Source organism: Amblyomma americanum, chromosome 4 (assembly GCF_052857255.1).
Source record: "Amblyomma americanum isolate KBUSLIRL-KWMA chromosome 4, ASM5285725v1, whole genome shotgun sequence".
NCBI classification, from domain to species: domain Eukaryota; kingdom Metazoa; phylum Arthropoda; class Arachnida; order Ixodida; family Ixodidae; genus Amblyomma; species Amblyomma americanum.
Genome location: NC_135500.1, coordinates 215,783,870 through 215,806,656, shown reverse-complemented (window position 1 = coordinate 215,806,656; position 22,787 = coordinate 215,783,870). Strand labels below are relative to the sequence as shown.

At 49.4% G+C, this 22,787-nt stretch overlaps 1 protein-coding gene across 1 annotated transcript; it reads right to left on the bottom strand.

Annotated features, from left to right (window-relative positions):
- Positions 1 to 15,380: 15,380 nt before the first annotated feature.
- LOC144130016 (uncharacterized) lies at positions 15,381 to 21,776 on the bottom strand. The gene is made up of 2 exons (XM_077664059.1): positions 21,485 to 21,776; positions 15,381 to 16,294 (listed from the first exon to the last, which is right to left on the bottom strand). The coding sequence occupies exons 1-2, from the start codon at positions 21,774 to 21,776 to the stop codon at positions 15,381 to 15,383; spliced, it is 1,206 nt and encodes a 401-aa protein (XP_077520185.1).
- Positions 21,777 to 22,787: the final 1,011 nt, after the last annotated feature.

Here is a 22,787-nt window from a genome sequence, read left to right as displayed (position 1 = left end):
GCACATGACTGCTGTCTTCTTTTCATGTAGCCGCGTCACCTCAAAGCCAAGTCCGATGCGCTAGAAAAGCGTTGTCACTTCCCGCGTCTGAGGGTTCAGGGCCGCACAATGATGTTGCAGTACACCTGGGATGCTAAAGGATGCTGCTTCACGAATATCCTCGCAGCTCATAGGCAGCAGCTGCTTTCAAAAATGGCATTACTGAAAAGCGTAATCGTCGGCTAATTTTCTCCCCGCCGCGGTGACTCAGTGGTTAGGGCGCTCGACTACTGATCCGGAGTTCCCGGGTTCGAACCCGACCGCGGCGGCTGCGTTTTTATGGAGGAAAAACGCTAAAGGCCGTTTCACATGATGCGATTGTTGCCGCAGCGCAGTGCGATTTCTGCCGCTGTGCGACAGAAATGCGCGTCGTTCGCGTCGCAGGGCCACTGCGACAGACTTTCAACAAGTTGGTCGCATTGTCGCAGCGATGGCCACAGTAGTCAGCCAATAGGAGCTCAGCGACATGACAGGAAAATCTCGAAAACGTTTTATTGAACTTAATAATACATCACAGCTCAATATTATTACCCATGATTACGAAATCAACGCCTGCCACGATGTTTGACATTTATTGCAGCCGAAGAATTTTCGCCCACTGAAAGGCCGCACCGACGCTAGGGCGCTGGTGCTGACGGCACCGACTGAATTCATCGTTGTCATGTGAAACGGCGGCTGCGATTACCGTCGCAACGACAGTGCGACCGGGCCGTAATTTTTCGGTCCCGTCGCACCATGTGAAACAGGCTTAAGGCGCCCGTGTGCTGTGCGATGTCAGTGCACGTTAAAAATCCCCAGGTGGTCGAAATTATTCCGGAGCCCTCCACTACGGCACCTCTTCCTTTCTTCTTTCACTCCCTCCTTTATCCATTCCCTTGCGGCGCGGTTCAGGTGTCCAGCGATATATGAGACAGATACTGCACCATTTCCTTTCCCCCAAAACCAATTATTATTATTATTATTATTATTATTTAATTTTCTGCAGCGAAAGCTGTTAGGCCAGTTGGGGGTACATTGGCAGCCGTAACGTTTTCTCTCTCCCGCCGACGGGAGACTGCAACCTGCAAGTACCGCATTCCTTTTTCCCACGCCACCAGGTTTGGAAGATGGTGGTGAAAACTATTTGAAACGGGCGTTTAGGACACGCAGGGCCTCGGGCCCCCGCGCGGCCCCACTGCACTCAAACGTTCATGTCCCGAGGCTCGTGACGACGGCAGCCCGGCGTGCGGCGATGGCTTGCTTGGCCGGGTCCTCGGAGCGCAGTAGGGTCCCCCAAGCCTCCCAAGTGGTAAAGTGCTCCAGGCCCCGCGGGGGAGGATCCGCCGGGCAGAGGAAAAGGATATATGGTCGAGAGTGGCTTTGGAGCGGTGGCAGAGGGTACGGGAGGGGTTTGTGTGGACTTGGTAATAGCGCGAGCGTATATAAGGATAGGTTAAGGTGCGTGTTTGGGGCCGCCTGCAATGTGTTTGATGATAATCAAGGGAGGGGTGTGTGCGTGTGTGTAAGTGGGGTTAGAGTCGGCGCTCGACTTTGCAGGCCTGCGTCAGTTCACTGAATGAATGCATGCGCTCCCGTGAGAACCCTAGATCGGAGGCCGCCGGTGCCCGGTTGAGAGAACCTCCGGCTAAGCACTGCCAGCCTCGTTTCCGGGATTCCAGGAGTAGGCAGGCACCCATATGATTACCTGGCGGGCCGGGTGTGCGTCGAGGGAGCTCAGTATGCGAAATTCTGGGACGTGGACTCTCCCGCGAGCATAACTTAGTATGGCAGTTTTCGAGTCTGACTATACACCGGGCCTCCGCGCACGTGATGGCTAGGGCAAAAGAGAAAGCGGTGACCGGGCTTGCCGTTGCCCCGGCTGCTCGCTCGTCGCGGAGGCAGGGGAGGGGGAGAGAAAATTTTTTTTCGTGGGGGGGGGGGAATGGCGCAGTAACTTATCTCGGCGGACACTCGAACTGCGCCGTAAGGAAAGGGAAAAAGGATGGACTGAAAGAAGAAAGGAAGGATGAGGTGCCGTAGTGGAGGTCGCCGGAATAATTTCGACCACCTGGGAATCTTTAACGTGCACTGACATCGCACAGCACACGGGCGCCTTTGCATTCCGCTTCCATCGAAACGCGGCCGCCGCGGTCGGGTTCGAGCCCGCGGGTACTCCGGATCAGTAGACGAGTGCCTTAACCGCTGATCAACCGCGGCGACTGGCGCGGTGGGCAGTGTGGTTGAACGAGGTAAAGAGGAGGATCGCTAGACACCGCGGTGCAGCGCATCACGTAACAGGTGGTGGTGGTAGTGGTTTTATTAAAATAATAGTAAAAAGGAAGGAAAGATTGCTAGCCCCGGCATCTGCCATCGATAGCGAAGCACCTGAGCTGGGGCAGCGGAAATAAAGGATAGCAGGCACAATGGGGAAATGAAATGAAAGAGGTGAGGGGACAGGAAGAGAGGATGGGGGAGAGGTAATATGTACAAACTATTTACACAATAAGAAATGTGTCCACGTTGTGCGCGAGATTAGTTCATTTTAGAGGAATTAAAATACACGCGCACAGCACTGTGTTGGCTACAACTGGAGTGGGGCGTCCAGTTATTAATAGTTCAAGGTAGAACTCGCGGCGCGTTCGGTCACTGCGTGTAAATACCTGACGGAGAACAGACGGGACGTCAAGCCCGTGTGTTCGAAGAATGCACAGAGGCTCACCAAAGTTCGCTCAGGAGTGCGCGCACTGCCCTGCGGCCACTATAGCGTCTTGATGGAGTCTGGTAGTATGCCCAGCGCCCTATAGGCCGCGAGCATATCGCGACGAGCATCGGCGAACGTGGCACAGTGAAGGAGCAGGTGTTCTAGTGTTTCCACTGCACCGCATCCGTCACACACATCACTCGTCGCGATTCCGTGACGCGCCCGTCGTTCCCCGGGCCATACGCAGCCAATGCGTGCGCGGAGGATCATTGCACGTTGTGACCGTGTAAGTGCACGACAGCCGGTGATACTGTCGATGCGCTCACCTCCTGCGATGCGTGGGTCGGTGTGCTGCTTTCGGAAATGGTCGTGGATGGCCGCACGCACGTCCTCCAGCGCAAGGGGCAGATCGCTGGGAGGTAGTTGGTGCGCAGCGGTCGCCAGGTACTCAGCTTCTTCGTTGCCAGCGATGCTGCAGCGACCGGGCACCCACTGTGCACGCACGGCACATCGCCGAATGGGGTTTGCGAACGTCGCTGTTTTCTTTACTGAAGGACGAAGAGCCACCCCATGTATATGCCGTTTGCTGCAACCTTCGTTGCTTAATGCGAAAAGCATTTTGAGCCTCATCTCATGTCGAAAGCGCGGACCATTTAGAGGGGTCACGTACTACTCGGACTTTTACACCGCGGCGACCATGTCTTGCGAAAGGTGCCAGCAAGGTTTCCCAACTGCCACCTGTCGAAGAACAACAAGGAACGAAAAAGGCCTGCTGTTAGGCACGATTTTCCGGTACGAAAGGAACGTCGATCGTGTACACCAAGAGCCGCGCCCGACGGTGTTCAAGAGGAGGAGGCGAATCGGGCCTATCTGCGGAGCAGTGCCCGGAGGAATCACCCTAGGATAGCACATCGTGTCGCTTCAGCTCTTTGTTCGAGGTTTTGCCGAATGTTTTACATTCGAACTCATGAGGCTGCTGTCGACTCGAACTAGATGGAGTTAGAACTAGGTGTGCACGTTTTGAAAGTTGGGCGCATCAAAGCCCCTGATCACACGACAGTGCAGTCCCTTCTCCTCGAGTCGCATCGAAAAGTATTGCAGACGTTGCTGACGAAATGGCAGTGAAGATTGCTATACTATTACGGCAAATCACGCTAGATCAATTTAAGCTGCCGAAGTGATATCCAAGCGTCTTAAATCTAGCCGTTTTGCAAGGAAAACAATTCTTCATGCCAGGCAAAGCATGTAAAGAGTGTCATTGATTTCGTGGCAGGAACAGTAACGTAGAAACAGCTTCTGCTCAGCTCATATCTCACTCGCTACCTAACCTGAAGACCGTCGGGGTGCTTGCCAACGTTTCGACAAGAGGACTTGTCTTCGTCTGGGCCCAGACGATAAGTTCTCTTGTCGGAATGTTGGCTACCCAGACGAAGACAAGTCCTCTTGTCGAAACGTTGGCAAGCATATTGGTGGAAAACAGCGCAACGACGCGGACAGAGTGGAAGAAAATACAGGACAAGCGCTGACTCACAACTTAAATTATTTTTTTAAGGAAAGCAGTACATTTATATAGACAAAGTGGCCAACTTATCAGCTAGTACCTAGACATGTGCAAAATATTATCATCAGAATGGTGGCATCAAAGTAGATTCTTCAAAGACCGACTTCGTGTTTCCTGTGAGCGGAGCGGAGACCGTCAAAGCCACCTGCGTTTTTTTCCGGGACTGGTGTGCAACTGTGGACCAGTATACGGAGTTCCTGTGGGCCAAGGTGCGACCACAACTACCAAAAAGGAAGAAGACACCGCAGCAACCAGGAAAAGTCATCATTCTGGGTGAAACACCTATTCCACAGCAGCACGAGAGCCTGCTACTAATGGGACCAAAGTTCTGCATGAAGCCGCATCTGCGAAAAGAGGATAAGGTGACTATCGCCCGGTCGATTTCGCATCTCGCTCAGGACGTTTACCAACCGAGATGCGTTGAGGAGTGTACCGCGGTTTTGTCAAGAACACAGACTGACAAATATAGGGAGGGATACGGTTCTCTAGTCAATTTCCTGCATTCAAATAATTTGAGGCTACTGACAGCTGACAAGGAAGGATGTTTTGTGGTCCTTCCGAAAACAATGTTTTCTTTAAAAGCGATGGAGGCTGTGCAGAAAAACTTCGTCCCGGTTTCGACAAAACCGGGAAAAGTAAAAGCCAGAGCTCTGCGCTTGCTGGAGGGTATGAACCTGGACCGGCTTAAAGCAAGTGTCAATAAAGCTAAAGGACTTAGTTTAAAGATTTTTTCTCAGCGAAGTCGCACAAAGATGGCATGCCATTTCGGGCTATTGTAACTGAGAGGAGCACTTGGCAATATGAAATTTCAGGGTATCTACAGAAATTCTTGGCTACTTTGGCTATTAAGGACCCTTTCAGAGTTCGCAACTCTAAAAGTGTGGTAAATTTTCTGCGACATGAAAATCCAGGCTCATGTACAGTGTTCAGTATTGACGTGGTTGATCTGTTCTATTCTTTCCCTCACAATGAATTGATGAACGCGGTTTCAAAATGTGTAACAATTGACAGTGATGAAGAACAGTTTATTAGAGGGTGTGGCATTTCTGTGGCTAGCTTTCTTGAGCTGCTGTCTTTTTATTTAAAGTCAATGTTCGTTGAATGGGACAGTAAACTATATACCCAAAAAGCGGGTGTTTGCATTGGATCTAGGGTGGCACCAGTGGTTAGCGATATATTTTTGTCCTTTGTTGATCGTGGTATCCAGGAAAATCTGTCGGGAATGGCGTCACGCATCTTTCGTTACGTCGATGACTTCTTTATTTTTGTAGAAAAAACTAACTTTTCAAGGCGTATGACTGATGTACTAAAAGTATTTAAAGAAAATGCTCTAGGTCTAGAGTTCACCACTGAGGTCACGGTCGGTAGTAAGCTACAATTTTTAGATCTGAGTTTGAAGGTTGCGACGGGGCACGTCTGTTGGGAATATCGTCCAAGGATGGGAAAACCGCTGTTAAATTATAAATCGCATCATTCCAAAACAGTTAAAGCAGGAATTCTGGTCTCATCTCTTTTGTCCTCATTATCAAAATCTTGTATCCATAGGGCAACCAACAGCTTCAACGAACAAATTAAAAGGTTGAAGGAAGCTGGATACCCGGATGGTGTTATGTTATTGGGCTGTAACAAGGTAGCCAAAAAGCTTAGGAATCCATCTTTGGTCCCTAGTCCGGGAAAAGAGAAGGAAAGGAAAAAGTTTGCCATTCTCCCATACGTACACCGTATGTCACATAATCTTAAAAATGTGGCAAAAAAGTATGGCGTAGGGGTGGTTTTTTCAGCACCCAAGAAACTTAAAAGGGTTTGTGCTGTTTTGGAAAGAAAGGCTGAACAACGAAAAGAATCTGAAACAACTTGTGGGGTTAAGCACGAAACAATGTATGTGCCATGCGCAGAAGAGGTTGTGTACAAAATCCCAATGTCATGCGGACAAATATATATCGGGCAGACGGGGCGTTGCATCAATACACGTTTGAAAGAGCATGCAAATAATCTGGAAGCTAACAAATCTAATCATCTAGTTGACCATGTTCGAGACTGCCAATTTTGTTTTCCGTCATTGCCTTACTGTGATATCCTCTACAAACACCCGTCCCGATTAACACGTGAGATTATGGAAGCGTATCACATGAAGAAAAAAACAAGGTTATGTGTCAGTAAGCCATCTATTTCATTATATGACAGTGAGGTTGCATACCTCGATGCCACGTAGAAACTTGGGTTTTGTCTAGGTACTAGCTGATAAGTTGGCCACTTTGTCTATAAAATGTACTGCTTTCCTTAAATAAATTTCAGTTGTGAGTCAGCGCTTGTCCTGTATTTTCTTCCACTCTGTCCGCGTCGTTGCGCTGTTTTCCACCAATATGTGGTGGTGGTGGTAGTGGTTTTATTAAAAATAATAGTAAAAAGGAAGGAAAAGATTTTTGCTAGCCCCGGCATCTGCCATCGATACTGAAGCACCTGAGCTGGGGCAGCGGAAATAAAGGACAGCAGGCAGAATGGAGAAATGAAATGAAAGAGGTGAGGGGACAGGAATAGAGGACAGGGGGAGAAGTAATATGTACAAACTATTTACACAATAAGTACCAATATGTACCACGAACTCGCCCGTTTGGCTATTGTGTTGGCAAGCACCTTGAGGTTTTCCCTCCCTTGTTCACTTTGTGATTATCAAAAACCATCTGAGCAACCTCTCTCTACCATCGATTACTATAGAAGTATAGTATATAGTATACTACTACTACTATAGTACAAACACTATAGTAACAGTGTAAAAAACAGCAGCAGTCGTCAACACTGGGCCACAATCCGCGGCTAGGGTGCCGCGGCGTCCTGTATTATTGCCCTGGGCAACCAAAACAGTATACGAAATCAGATTTTTAATATTTGACTATTCTAAACAAGCCAGGTATCAAAACTCTCTGGCTCAAAATTTTTTGTTGTGATTATAGCTTCTTGTTTAGGCAACAAAAAAGAGTTTTAACCATGCACTACCGTTTGTCGTGGAGAAAGTCTGTGCAGCTGTCTTGAATGTGGGCGGAGCTTTACTGCAGACTTGAGTTGTATTCTACAGGAATGTTACTACGTCTATTACTGCTCAGTTTATTTTGCCGTTCCTAAACTATAGGGCTTCAGAATCGAGATAATAATTATCCTCTTCTTTGTATCGCAGTGGTGGCAAGTGTCACCTAGCCATTAATTCCCACCGTGCTGAGTATACTCGGATTAACTGCCATTTTTCTTCCCCTTTCTACACTACTTCCTTGACATTCGTCACAAAGCCTCTAGTTGTCTCATACTTGTTTCTACTTTTTCAAAACTGAACGTGTCCTGGCAAGTTCTTCGACGGGTCGCAGTCGTGTAGCGCCATCTGGCCGAGCGCCCAGGACTTCGAGGGGTTCTGTGCCGCCTGTGGAGCGCTCGTTCATGGAACTCTTATTCTTACACCGTGACCAGCACCGATCTTTGACGTATGCGGTGGCGCTGCTGTCACTGCTGTCACCGGCTGGGACGACTGGAAGTGAAAAGTAGGGTTAGCACGCATAGAAATACGGCTAAACGAAAGTTTTTAAAGTAGTTTTCTGATTTCACAGTGCGTGTACGTTGTCGTCCGTTCTCTAAGACAAACCAGAACAGACTATGAAAGCATTAAACGTCATTTCAAAAGCGATGTATTTTTGAACACCGCGTTACGTGCCCATGGTCATGATTCCCGGCTGGGGTACGGGCCGGGCGCGCGCCCCGTAGAAACACACGTGAGCAGAATTTTCAGAAATATTTTTCTCGTTTCACACAGTACCCATGGAGGCGCCTGCTTTTTAACAGTTCTCGAATGCTTCGAAGGAGACAAAGATGGCATACGTAATTTCGAAGCGATTTTTTTTAAAACTCCGCGATAAATTTGTGATGTGAAGCCAGACATGCCCCCAAAAGGAGCTCTATCCCCTGCGTATTTCCGCGAACCGCGCAAGCTTCTCGTACAGTCTGACAGTTCTGGCATTTTTTCTTTATTTGGAATAAGGGCTTATTGCATTTTTGTATTAGGCGAATGTCTGCTGTTACTTATTTCGGTAGCCTGACGAAATGCTTCGGCTCTGGGCGAGGGGTGGGAGGGGCAAGAGAAGGCAGAGCGCTAGTTCCGGCTACGAGCAAGAATGTGGGAGCATGAACGCCTGAAGATGGCTGCACACCAACGTTTTGTGTACCCGGCAGATTAGGATTCCGAGCAGCGCCACCACCGCGTTGTGCAGTGCAGCGGCATTACAGAACAGCAATCACCGGCGGTGATGGCATTCAACTTCAAGCATTTTTTCTCGTCTGAAACAGGGGGGTAAACTTCGTATACCTCCCAGCGGCCACGAATTACAGACGGTAGCGCCAGTTCCTCCTTCAATTACGTTCATAACGGTTGGCGGCCATGACAACGTGCGGCCGAAACACGCGGGTGTGGGAGGTGTTCGCATGGCATCTGCATCAAGCCCGGACTGGTCCAAAATCAGGCCCGCTAGGGGAGGTATAGATGGATGCATCGTTGTCCGCCTGCTCTGCCAGCTCCCGTTAATTTCCCCCTCGGTATCGCAGCTGGAACGCCTTGAGGTTTTGCACAGAATGGGACTAAGGAGGGCTCTCGGCGTTCCGCAGGCTGCTCCAAACAATGCAGTACTGTATGAGTCTCAATCGAAACCTCTTCGGCTAGCCGCTTCACAAAGACTTTTACTGCAAATTGGCCGCCTCAGAGAGACTGTTGCCGGGAGAGCGCTTCTACAGCGCCTTCGAAAGAGATCTGAGTCCCGGGCGTACTTGGCTTTAAATACTCTTCGTTCTCTGGGTCTCGACCTTCGAGATCGACCTAATACGTTGAAGCCACCTTGGTCCTTTCCGAGCCTCGATTGTTCCTTGACAATTCCCCACGTTCGCGCTAAGCGGAATTCTCCTTTAGCGGCAATGCGTTCGCTCGTACTGGAACATCTTGAGACCGAATATGCCAGTCATCTTCAAATTTTTACAGACGGCTCTGTGGACAAGGTCAGAGGATCTAGTGCAGCTGCTTTTCATATTCCGTCTTTGAAGTATGATTGGTCTGTTCGTCTTACTAAAGTCGTGTCCTCCACAATGGCCGAAAGCGTTGCCATTGAGGCAGCTCTAAAGAAGCTACGGTTTTGTACGCCTCAACCTACTGTCATAATTACGGATTCAAAATCTGCCCTTCAAAGGTTAGAGTACGGGTTCCCCACTGATGCCTTGAGTCTTAGATCCCTACGTTTGGTGCAGAATCTACATAGCAAAGGCTTCTCTATACGTTTTCAATGTGTGCCCTCGCACATAGGTGTCTTAGGCAACGAGATAGCAGACAACCTCGCCCATACAGCTCTCTCCGGGATTCCAGTACATGGAGTCCCTCATGAAGTCAAGCAAATGTTCAGAGATGTGGTGTTGTGCCACTTCAGTTCTTTGTGGAGCTCTCCTCATCAGCCATGTGTGACCAAGGGTCTCAAAAGGTACCAAGCCACTTTGCTGCACCGCGTTCGCACGGATTCTGCTCGTACGCCGGCGTGGATGTATAAGACTGGCCTAGCGTTGTCACCATTGTGTTCAACGTGTGGTGTGTTTGGTGACATAGAACATTACCTCTTGTGCTGTACTTTGTACAACGCGGAACGGGCTGTGTTATTCGGATCCCTCAAGAAGGCAGGAGTTCCTCACAGTTCTCTTCAGGACATTGTTTTCCCGCGCGGGAGCCAGTCGAGTAGAAGGGATGCTTCTCGCCTTCTTCTACTTTACCTGCAGGACACGGATTTGGCCTCCACATGGTGACCTCAGGAGTGTCTATTTGTGTTTTTTGCGGACAGTGTTTCTGTGATTTCTATTTAAGTGTCGCTACGGTGGAGCAATTGCCGGCAGCTACTGCAAGGCTAATCCCGCCGGTAGTTTACAACCACTCAACTCAACTCAACTGTTAAGTATAGGAGGTGTTGGCTCTGCGCGCGGGCGCGCGCCGCGCATTTCTTGGGTTTTCGTACACCCGTTCTGTGCTGTTCGGGCATGTTAAAGATTGGTGTTGGTAAAGCATTTCGTACAACAGATAATGTGTGTCGATGTACTGGAGATGTTAAGTACCTCAAACGGCGCAGCTGACATTTTCAGTACATCATTTCAGGCATCATTCACGCAATACATGTGCTATCATTCCGTGCATACTGTCTACGCATTACAGAAGGATCATTCTGTGTATGATGAGTGCACGCAATTTATTGCCCGCACGGTGTACCTTACAATCATATATGTTTGCCAAAAAAAATTAATATTTGTGAAAACTGCGGAAGCAAACCACTATCACGTAATGGCCTTCACTGTCCATGCAACTCTATATGCGACATCAGTAAAATTCAGTTAACATAGAATTGCATAATCAGTTTCCACGACGTGCCAACTCTTCTGCGGACCAAACACGGTGACTTCTTCGTGAACAGCAGTGACTATAAATCATAGTCAATGATCCATGGCACCGAAATGAGCTGTGGCTCCCAAGAAAGCGAGCGCAAGTAGCGGTTCTCGTCGTATACGTGCGGGTCTGCTGCACTATTCGCAATTTCGAAGGCCACCAGCACAGCACAATATCAAACACCAGCGTAGTTGTCGCAGCACCGACATCACTAACACATGAAGGAACACGACACCAAAATCTCTTTGACCGGCGCCGCAAAGCAGGCGACAGAGGCCGGTATAACGCCACTAATGGAGCTCCCGAAACACGCAAAGTATGCGCGACGGTTGCAACGGTCGCACCGGTCCGAAATTCAAAAGGGGTAGAAAGGGAGAGACATCTATTCTCCTTTCAGAACCTTCTTGCGGTTGGATCTTGTTCTTTGCTACAGACGCTAGCGCGAATTCCTCCTTCGTTAGGCGGACCACTTATGGCTTCAGCTGAGGTTTCTCCAATTAGCCGGGACGGAAGTTGCTCGCGCTTTCCTCCCCCTGTCTAAATGACAAAAATCACTGAGGAGGAGGAGGAGGAGGAGGAGGGGGAGAAAACCTCATTCTACTCTGCGGTTTTAGGGTATCTTCAGAGATGTTCTTTCCTTGGTTGTACCCCCAGGAGTATTCTCTGTCGAGCTCGTCCAATTTTATTCAGTGGTCGGTCGCGCTCAGTCCAGGGCTCCGTTGGCCACTGCCGCCCCTTGAGCTCGCTGTGCCAGGCCTTGTTGGTTTTCACAGCGGTCGGTGGACAGCAGTCTCTCCCATTGCTCCGCACTTGGGTTTTGTATTTTGGGCACCACATCTATGTTTTGACAGGCCCATGTGATGTGAAATAGTGTGGGTTTTTCGTAGCACCAGGTATGAACATTTGTCCGCCTATATCGTAGAGTGCATTTTGTTTAGTATGTGTAGATTTGGGTAAGAACCTGTCTTTAATTGTCTCCTGGTGACAGCTTCCTCTCTGCTGAGAGATTTGTGCGGCGGGGGATGTCGGATTCTTCTGCCTCTGTAGTTTTGTAGTATGGCCGAGTATTCCTTGGGTGCTGGCATGAGTTCCGCGATCTCTTCCGATGCTATAGGAAAGTATTGTATCCTCGAGCTGTCCTGTCGGCCTCTTGGTTCCCTGTCACCCCCGTGTGTCCCGCCACCCACACAGTTTTGTGTGTGGCCTTGTCGTTTTCGCTTTCGTGTTCTTTTTAATTATGTCGCTCGCTGCGAGGAGTATACGGAGCGCGTGACGACCTATCTTGCCATTCATGTAATTTCGGCAGGCTGCTTGAGAGTCTGTGGGTATTGTTAGCGACCGCCCGGTTCTATAGCCCGCCGCCACCGCTAGAGCAACGGCTACTTCCTCGGTCTGTGCTACCGTGCAGTCTCGCATAGACGCGCAGGTTATTTCGCGCAGAGACGAGTTGACCACCGTGGCCGCTGCAATTTTGAGGACGCGTATGCATACACGGTCGTGTCGTGAGGAGCGTATATATTCTGGATCAATTCGGCCCTCGCTTCTCTTCTCCCTCGGTGGAGGTTGGGGTCCATGTTCCCAATTGCAATCATATCAGCTGTGTAATGAGCCTATAATTGTATTTTTACTTGAGCCGCCTCAGTATAAAATTTAAGGCTCACTAGACTGCAAATCCAGAACTTTTTTTACTACTTATTCTGTCGCATTTCAGCTCAGAAATTTGTGCCAAGTCGTATAAGTCCGCAACAGTCGACAAAACGTTTTATACTGGCCACGAGTGTCGCGTACGTTTTGTGAAAAAAAAATAACGATAAAATAGCACTTTCGGGGCTAAAATAAAGAACTGAAATATATAAAACATTCTGGACTGGCAGTTTATTCTTGTCTGTTATTAAAGTACAATACTTCTACATTGTTCAGGATACAATTCGAGTGCAGAGAGAAAACTAATTTTATTAAATTTTTGAATGAGACATAGTTTTGCACTTTGGAAAATCCAAAGGAGTGTCACATGACCGGACAAAAGACCGATTTCGCAAAGCGCACTGAGCATGCGCGCGCATACCGGAATCGATCATGCCGCCATCTTAGCTGCATTCTCCTTCGTGACGCCGCCTGCGCGGCAGTAGCGGCAGCGCCCTTTCCTTCGCGCTTTGAATGGCATTAGATTCAGTCGCAGTAGCTTTCCGTTGCGGCATTCATCGCATTCTGATAAAGGAACCTGAGGCAGGTGCAGCTCTGAGAGGAGCAGCACCTTCCGCGACGCGGGGAGGTGGTTACCGCAGTGTGGTCGCTGCAGCTGTCACTCGAGCCTTTAGGTGGCTACCAAAACCCGCTTGTCTCTCACTTAAACTTGATTTACAAGAAAAAAATTCATACGCATGCCGATAAAAGCGTTTTCACGCATTTAGACTCTGTTAGTGTTTCTGGTCACTTGATTTCCCTGGTAACAATCCAGACAGTCGGCTATGTCACGCAACGTTTTCCTTATTTCTTCGTTTATGCTCTTTCATGTAAACAAATAAAATTTCACGCATAGAAACAACCATAAATATACCAAATAAGCAGAGTTTTAACGTCAGGTTTTACTGAATTATCGTCATATCGTACAGAACGAGCCCCACATTGAAGCAGCTGAGCAAGTGTTTTGCAAGAAGTTCTACTTTTCGCAACTCTAAACGAGAGTGGATTGCGTTTATGCTTTACTTTTGTTTTACTCTGCATAGCACACAATTTTTACAAGTTCATGCACTGCGTTACCACATTCATTTCAGCTGCGTTTGGTTATGAGGTGCCAAAAGTTGATGTTCGGTATTTTAGGCTATACTTAAGCTCCCCGCGCATCTTTCTTTGAACGAGCTTTTATAAGAAGTGTAGCGTACATAACAAAAAATTGGCGGTGGTTAGCTCTGGTTAAACCTGGAGTGACGCGATAGCTACAGCTGGCCGAGTGGAACTCGCTCAGTCAAACTGCAAAGTCAGTGTTTCGCCGCTCCGTTTCTCTGGGCGTTCCTTCATCTCCTCCCACTTGACACGGCGCATGCGCACAGGTGTGGCGGCTCGGTTTCGCCGGCGCGCCACGCCGCCGGCAGCAGCAGCTGCTCCGCACCACGTGGCTGCTCACGTGACCAACCAAGTGACGAACCACGTGACCAGCCAAGGCGTCAGGCCGCCGGCAGCTGCTCCGCAACACGTAACCAACCACGTGACAGCGGGGCGGCGCCGCCACCACCACTGCGCCGCCATGCTAACGGCTCGAAATGCTACCGTATTGTAGCTATCGGTACATAATGTTAAAGATATTGAGAAGTCCACTTCTCTATTTTGCTCCTTAACAGTAATAGGCGTGGGCGGTACGGGCAAGTCAGGCCGTTTTTTCTAAGGAATACCTGAGAAGCGCGCGGGTCCTGTATTAATTCAGAAAGGCAGATAGGACGAGATTTTCTGGGCGCTGCGTTTCGAGTGAACATATAGATAAGTAATTTAGATCATAAGTTTATTTTCGTTGTTTTCCTTTTTTTGTTTTAGAATTTTGTATTGGCTGCCGCGCTCATATCCTTTTTCCGTTCCGTTATGCATAGGCCACTGCGGCGGCTGCGTTTCGATTGAGGCGAAACGCTAAGGCGCGCGTGTGCTGTGCGATGTCAGTGCACGTTAAAGATCCCCAGGTGGTCGAAATTTTTGCGAAGCCCTCCACTACAGCACCTCTTTCTTCCTTTCTTCTTTCAGTCCCTCCTTTATCCCTTCCCTTACGGCGCGTTTTAGGTGTCCGGCCGATATGTGAGACATATACTGCGCCATTTCCTTCCCCAAAAACCAATCTTCATTTTCGCCCCCCGCCGCGGTGGCTCAGTGGTTAGGGCGCTCGACTACTGATCCGGAGTACCCGGGTTCGAACCCGACCGCGGCGGCTGCGTTTTTATGCAGGAAAAACGCTAAGGCGCCCGTGTGCTGTGCGATGTCAGTGCACGTTAAAGATCCCCAGGTGGTCGAAATTATTCCGGAGCCCTACACTACGGCACCTCTTATTCCTTTCTTCTTTCACTCCCTCCTTTATCCCTTCCCTTACGGCGCGGTTCAGGTGTCCAACGATATATGAGACAGATACTGCGCCATTTCCTTTCCTCAAAAACCAGTTTAAATTTTTTCGTTTGGAGGGAGTACGAAATGCGTGTTCTGGAAAAATGGCGATAAAGGACATCAAATCATGCAGCCACAAACAAGCAGCTCGTCGGTGTTGGCAGCGTGTTTTATTCAAATGAGAACATGTCAGCTACTACAATGAAGTATTCATTTACAAAAGACATGACAGCCATTACACCGGGGCAGAAGATGTTCGTGTCGCACGCCATGAATGAGTGAGCTCGCTGCGTGCGCACGTCTTAAGTAACCATGTGCGGTGAATCCGGCACCGCCAGATATGATTTCGATATGTACAAAGGAACCTGCAAATGCTTAGTGAAGCGCCACCACGTGCAAGTTGCCGTAGCTGCCTACTGATGCACTGCATTACTGTGCTGGGCCAGACTGCGGCATCAGTTATTGCATTACGTTACGCTCGGATCAGTATAGCAGCCACGTCCGCACACAGAGGTAACTCTGAGTACAACGACCGGTAGAAACCCCTCATGGCACGCCGTAGACCGCAAGACACGCGCTCAGTACCGATGGAGGGCGTAGGGGTCGTAGCTTCTCTTCTGCACGTAGCCGTTGAAAGGTCCGCGCGGCATGCTGCTGGCCACTCCCGAATGCCACACGGCTGGTCGCGGCCTGAACGGCGCAGGCTGCTGCTGCTGCTGCTGCTGCTGCTGCTGCTGCTGCTGCTGCTGCTGCTGCTGTTGCCAGTTCCTGTGCTGCGGTGGTGACCAGGAGGCGGGGGAGGGCGTCGCGGGCCTCCAGCGCTTGTGCATCGTGTCTGTGAGCTGCTGGTGCTTGCTGTTCGGTCGCCACGGCGAAGACGTCGGCGCGTCCATGTTCTGTTGAGCCGGCTCCCAGCTCTTGCTTCCACCGGCGGCGTTCTCGTGGACGAGCAGCAGCAGCAGCTTGGCTTCGTTGGAGCCGCCTTCGTTGCTCTCCTTGACCGGGGCCGCTGCTGCGGGGGCGTCGTCGGCAGCGGCGCTGGGAGGCTTCCACGTGGTCTGCTGCTCCTTGCTCCACAGCGCCCGCCGGTCCAAGTTCCCGCCCCAGCGGGACCACTGGCGCTGTGCAAGGGGCGTGCTGTGCTGCCTCCTCTTGGGGTAAATGACGGGCCTCCAGGACTCCTTGCTGTTGCCGCTGCTGCCGCGATCCTCTTTGGAAGTGGCCGGTCTCCTCTGCAGTGGCTCCTTCCACGCGGCCACCGACTGCACCTTGGCGTGAGAGGCGAGTGGCTTGTCGAGGGCGATCAGGATGATGGGCAACTTCTGGTCCACCTGGATGTCGTAACCGCTCTTGTCTGGCTCGGGCTGCCGCTTGACTTCGGGTGGTGGCGGCGGCGGCTGAAAGGCCGCCGGCTGCTCCTGGGGTATTCGCACGAGGATCACCAGCTTCTTCAGCTCTTCCGCTTCGGACGTCTGCAGCTGTTCACGGCCAACTGTCCACCCCAAGAGGGAAAAAAGCGGTGAAATTACTACGAGTTACGAGGACATGTGATTCTTTTATGATGTTGCACCTACAAATGCCTAATGGCGCACTCGTCGCAATAAAATAAAAAAAGAAACGAGCAGACGGGCTGGACAAGAGGGCGTGGGGAGACGGATCTTGGCATGCAGGCGATCTTAAACTTTATGAGAAGCAATGGCCGACGTGTTTTGAGATTAAAAAGAAAACTCATTTGCGCGAGTTCACATTTCCTGTTCAACAGATGTAGCTTAAGTGTAAGAATGAAAAACAGGTTAATAACATTCTTTAATAATTAATATAATAATTTTCATGGAATTATGCCTAGTGCTACACTAGCTTTGTTATAGTTTCGTTATCTTCTGTTCATCTGCCAGTTTTTGTAATCGCGACGTCAAAATGGTTTAATATGTAAATAAAACTCGTCGATAACGCGCAACACGTTTACATGTGTCATGCACTTCGGGACGGTATTCATGAATTGCAGGTGTTAACACAGATACAGGAAAGCTTAATCTGGCCAGATTTTTTTTTCTGTGCTGAGACGCAACTATCGTGTACTGCTGCCCCATGACACCACCCCTTCGGCACAAGTTATCATAACCGAGCTTTGGTAATCGGAAGGCGTGTTTTCTCTCAGTTGCGTGTACCTCAACGTGCTCCGCATTTCACGTGATTTTCGGTCTGGACCATTGTAGCGGCCCAATATAAAGCTCGGCTTGCAATTCACTTCCTTTTCCTTGCTTTCAAGAGCGGCGACATTAATATCAAGGCCGCACTTTCTTGTTTATTTTCTTGTTAGCCTCAAGGAAAAAATTGTTTTCCTGTTTTTTAAACAAAAATAAGAAACGTTGGAAAAATAAACCAAAACGCGTGTTTCATTATGCACATTTTTTGTAACTTAGAAATAAGTAAAAACTAATTTTTGCAACAAAACAAATATGCTGCAAAAACTTTTGAAGAAAAGATGGTCACATATTGCATATAATTCAAATCGACACAAAGGATTCAATCAGTCCGACTCCTCTCTGCTTGGTGGGTAAATGCTTGCTTGTGCATCTTTTCCACGTTGAGATTCGAGTGTAGTATATGCACAAGTTTTTTGCACGCGTTCTCCGCCAAGCTTGTTTGGTAGCTTCATGTGCACATTACCGACCTGCGACCAGTTTTTTTTTTTTCATACGACGGAGATGATGGGAGAATCTGGAGTACCTTCCGCGCAGTTACTCGGCTTTAACACAGAGTGTGCAGTAAAAGCAGTGAGAATTGAGAGTTTCTGCTTCACCTCGACTGCCACCTGCATCAACTCACCTGGAGGCCCCTGTCACTCGTCCTTTGGACAGCAGGCCACCAGCGTGCGATTCTTTGGTCCTGAAGGGAACAGCTTAATCCCAGGGGTTATGCGTACACGAGTCGATAGCGAAAGTATTGCTTTCCTCACTGTCGATGGTAGTGGCAGAGGTTGACCACACCATTTGTGCGCTTGGCTGGTACTACACAGAGCTTTTACACAATTCCGATAGAAAAGTATTGTTTTTCTCGCTCTTTCGATGGCAGAGACCTTGGCTGACCACTGCCTTGGAGCGCCTTGTACTGGTCAGAGCTGTTGCACCAATAAACTACGAAAGTATTGATTTTCTCACTTTGTTTCGGAGGTAGTGGACGAGGTCTATAACGCCATTTGTACGCCTCATACTGGTCAGAGCTGTTACATCAGTGGACTGCGAAAGTATTTTCTCACTCTGGGTGGTTGTGGTCTAGGTTGACCGCAGCATTAGGGCGCCTGACACTGTTCAGAGCTGCTACACCACAGTGCTACGAAATTATCTCCTTTCTCACTCTCTTTCGACGGTAGAAACCGAGGTTGACCACACCATTTGTTCTCCAGGTGCTGGATAGAGCTGCTGTATCAGTGAGCCACAAAACTGTTGCCTTTCGCACTGTTTCTATGGTAGAGGCCGAGGCTGATCGCAGCACTTATGCGCCCGGGTTTGCACAGAGCTGTTACACCAATGGTCAATGAAGGCATTGTTTTTCTCACTGAGTGGTAGAGTCAGAGGTTGACCACAACATTAGGGCGCCTGATACTGGACAGAGCTGTTACACCAATGGGATTGCATTTGTCACTCGCTTTCGATGGTATAGGTCTAGGGTGACCACAGCTTTAGGGCGCCTTATACTGGACACAGCTGCTACGGCAATAGGCTTCGAAAGTGCTGTTTTTCTCACTCCATTTCGGTAGCTGAGGCCGAGTTTGACAACATTTATGTGCCAAGTATTGGAAAGAGCTGTTATACCAATGGGCTACGAAATTATTGCTCTTCTCCCTTTCGACGGCAGAGGTATAGGTTGACCCCAATATTGGGGCACCTGATACTGGACAGATGTGTTGCAGCACTAGGCTAAGAAATAACTGCCTTTCTCACTCTCTTTCGACTGTAGAGGCCGATGCTGACCGCACTATTTGTGCGCCTGGTACTGGGTCGAGCTATACCAGTGGGCTACGAAATTGTCTTTCTCATTGTCTTTCGATGGTAGAGACCAAAGTTGACCACACACCGTATTGCGCCTGGTACTGGGCACAGCTGTTTCACCAGTGGGCTACGAAATTATTGGTTTTCTCTCTGTCGATGGTAGAGATATAGGTTGGCCCCAACATTTGGGCGCCTGATACTTGAAAGAGGTGTTGTGGAAATAGGCTAAAAAAGAACTGCTTTTCTCACTTTCTTTGGGTGGTAGAGGCTAATGTTGACCATATCATTTGCGCGTCTGGTACTCGGCCGAACTGTTATACCAGTGAGCTGCGAAATTATTGCCTTTATGACACTCTTTCGATGATAGAGGTTGATATTGGCCACACCATTTGTGTGTCTGGTACTGGCCAGAGCTGTAACTCCAGTACGCTACGAAGTTATTGCTGTTTTCGCTCGGTGGTAGAGGCCTAGGCTCATCACACCATCTACATGTGATATGGATAGAACTGTTACACCAATGGACGACGCGTCAGAGAACTCCTGTATGTACACTTTTTTCTTTTATTTTGTCACTATTCCATAAATCTCTTCCTTGCCAAGTATATTGTTTTCATCGTTCAGATTAAAATGTATTTTCATTTTGAGTTACCCTCCAGCTTTCCTAGCTGAATATAAACGCAGGGGCAGTTTTCACAGACTGAACATTGCATTTTGTGTAGGCATGTAATGCATGAATGCACTTCCTTTCGTTCATTTACCGAGGTCGTTATGGAGCAGCAGTACAGCATACTTTCGGGGATATGCTATGATGCGAATGCCTGGTTCTACGGCGATTTTTGTCGTGGCATGCTTCGTATGACGGGAGAGTTTAGTTCTAAATTAAGTTCAGCGCAAGCCATCAAGACTTCTTCTGAAAGAGCCGCCGCGGTGGCTCAGTGGTTGTGGTGCTCCGCCGCTGACCCGAAAGACGTGGGTTCGATCCCGGCCGCGGCGGTCGAATTCGCGGCGGCTGTGTTTCGATGGAGGTGAAACGCGAAGGCGCTCGCGTGCTGTGCGATGTCAGTGCACATTAAATATCCCCAGGTGGTCGAAATTATTCCGGAGCCCTCTACTACGGCACCTCTTTCTTCCCTTTTCTCTCACTCCCTCCATTATCCCTTCCCTTAAGCGCGGTTCAGGTGTCCGCCGATATGTGAGAAAGATGCTGCGCCATTTCCTTTCCCCAACAGCCAATTCAATTGCAAATTTAATGAATAACTGCGCAATAAAACTAACTGTGGATACGATCTGGTCTCACACGCAAACACCCCCTCATGGCCACATTCCAAGCATTATGCTCTATTGCTTATGGCAGTTTTATTGATGTATTAATCTTTGGCCAGGCATCTATGCTTCCTAGTACTAAGAGGTAGTTCAAGGACTGCACTCCGAGCAAAAGCGCAAACTATGCCATTCATCATTGACGTTTTGTGATATTTTTGTGCCTTGCAGGAGAAGTTTGATTGTTTATTGCTTATGGGGGTTTAACCTCCCAAAGCGTCTCAGGCTACGAGGGGCGCCGTAGTGAAGGGCTCCGGGAATTTCGACCACCTGGGGTTCTTTAACGTGCGCTGACATCGCATAGCGCACGGGCCTCTAGAATTTCGCCTCCATTGCAAACACATTTACAGCTAACGGGCGAAAAAATGTTTCGCTATGTCACAGTGACGCCTCTATGATTGTTCAGCACAAGATATTTACGATGTCGCGATTAGGCTTCAGGATAACTAAACAAAGTAAGGAACGGTAAATGCCTGCTAAAAGATAACACTGAAAATACGGGGCAAGGTAAGGATCATTTCTGTATTCGCCGTGCGTACAGTAAAGAGCACGCTCTTTGATCAACACGGGTAAATGTGCATCCAAATACTGTCAGATGTTGTCGGACATGAGAAAAGATAATCATAGCAAAAGTAGACAGGAAACGATCACAATAAATCACTTCTATGACAACGTTGCGAAGGGTAAGGTTAGCGCACTCTTTTACCATCCGTAAAGCATGAATGTGATCGGTACAGCTATAGCAACGTTAGCAAATATCGGCGACTGCACGACATGTACAGGCTTGTTGGCGTTAGAATTCTTCTTGACGTCCCTTGTCTTACTGCTTAACGTCTGGTGTAATAAGGCTTTCTCTTCCACAAATGAATCATCGTCCTGACGTGAACAGAGTGTCAGCACTTAAAAATTACGTGCGGGCCATTGTTTGGCAGGTACATTAGCAACTAGCAAGGGAATTTTAAGCACAAATTTTCTTCGCTCCTTATAGCAACCACTCTTACACCCGAATCAACACAGCTTGGTTAAACGCCAGTGGGAACGTCTGGGCGACACATGCCACACCCGTAACTATCGCTGGCTGTCCCAAGAGACGCCTATGCCGACAAGTATAGTGTTCTTCGGCTCAGCATGCGAAACGACATCATTAAGCGAAAGTAGGCTAACGAAACAAGCAGCGCGCCGTGAGTCAGCAGCAAAATTTTCGTCCGCAAGGGAACGCGTCTAGAGCTCCGCGGGCTGCCTAGTTAAACCATCGCTGCCTCCCGCGTTCCTCATTCGCGTTCGAGTCGTTCGCACGGCACCGGGCTGCACGGGACCGCGCGCTCGGTACTTCCTCCTGCGGCGCCGGCGCCAGCGCTTCTTCAACGAACCCTGGTTCTGGCCGTACGTCTGGAAACCCGCCGGTGCCGTCACGGCCGCAGTCGACGGCGGCGGCCGCCTCTCTTCGACGGGCTCCAGCTGTGTCGTGTGGATGGGCAGGTGCACCACGAACGCCTTGGCCATCTTGGGCTCGGCGGGAACCGCGCCGGGCGCCAGCACCTGCCACGATGACGGCCCCGGATAGCCGTCGCAGCCGCCGCTCAGCAACACCAGCCACAGGAGCGCCCCCAGCGTCGCGCCGGCGCACTGCTGCGGGGCCGAAGAGTGCAACCGCAATGTCATCAAAGTACGGACTCCTTAGCGATCTTTCCACACTTAGGCTTCTGTTGGAAATTTACAGACTGAATTTCACAGAGAGCGCCTCGTGGCGCGATCACGGGTGCCCCAGCCCAGTGCTATTGAGAGACGCATGGACCAGTTCTTCGTCCTGGAAACTTAAATATTGGCGTCACAAATTAAGTGTCAAGGATGTTCTTGATCGCCTTGGCAAACAGCCGGCTGAAATGTTTGCGCCAAGGTATCATTTACACACACTTTTACAGGCCTTAAAGTTGCGGTATACCTGGGATGTTAAAGGAATCTGCTTCACGAATATCCTCCAGCAAGAATTTTTTAATGCGCTTTGTAGAATCCGAGTTATCCGGTGCGTAAGTTGTGATGACGCCACAAGGTCATGTGACCTAGGTGGCCCATTTAGGTTGCTTCACTCGTGATTTTTCACTCACAAGGCTAACAACGCCAACGACGCCGCCGGATTTTCTGCAAAACGGAAACGGGGGACTTAACGCTACCGCGTTTATACAAAGCCTACCACGCCCCAAGCGGTGCCCCAAGATGAGTCCAGAGAACAAAACCCACTTTTCTCCGCGGCGTTTAATAGTAATAATAATAATTGGTTTTTTGGGGAAAGGAAATGGCGCAGTATCTGTCTCATATATCGTTGGACACCTGAACCGCGCCGTAAAGGAAAGGATAAAGGAGGGAGTGAAAGAAGAAAGGAAGAGAGAGGTGCCGTAGTGGAGGGCTCCGGAATAATTTCGACCACCTGGGGATCTTTAACGTGCACTGTCATCGCACAGCACACGGGCGCCTTAGCGTTTTTCCTCCATAAAAACGCAGCCGCCGCTGCGTTTTTATGGAGGAAAAACGCTAAGGCGCCCGTGTGCTGTGCGATGACAGTGCACCGACGGGGCTTTCCGTGCGCACTGGGCGAAAGGTACACGTCAGCGGCTGTCACGTGCCTGCTTTTGTATTTGCGGGCTGTTCAATTAAGTCCAGTAAACAAAGGTTTGG

Bases quoted from the DNA above. Each gene is read 5' to 3' on its own strand.
- LOC144130016 (XM_077664059.1), bottom strand. From the start codon at position 21,776: ATGACATTGCGGTTGCACTCTTCGGCCCCGCAGCAGTGCGCCGGCGCG. The intron at 16,295-21,484 runs GTTCGTTGAAGA...TGGGGTGGACAG, and splicing joins GACGTACGGCCAGAACCAGG to TTGGCCGTGAACAGCTGCAG.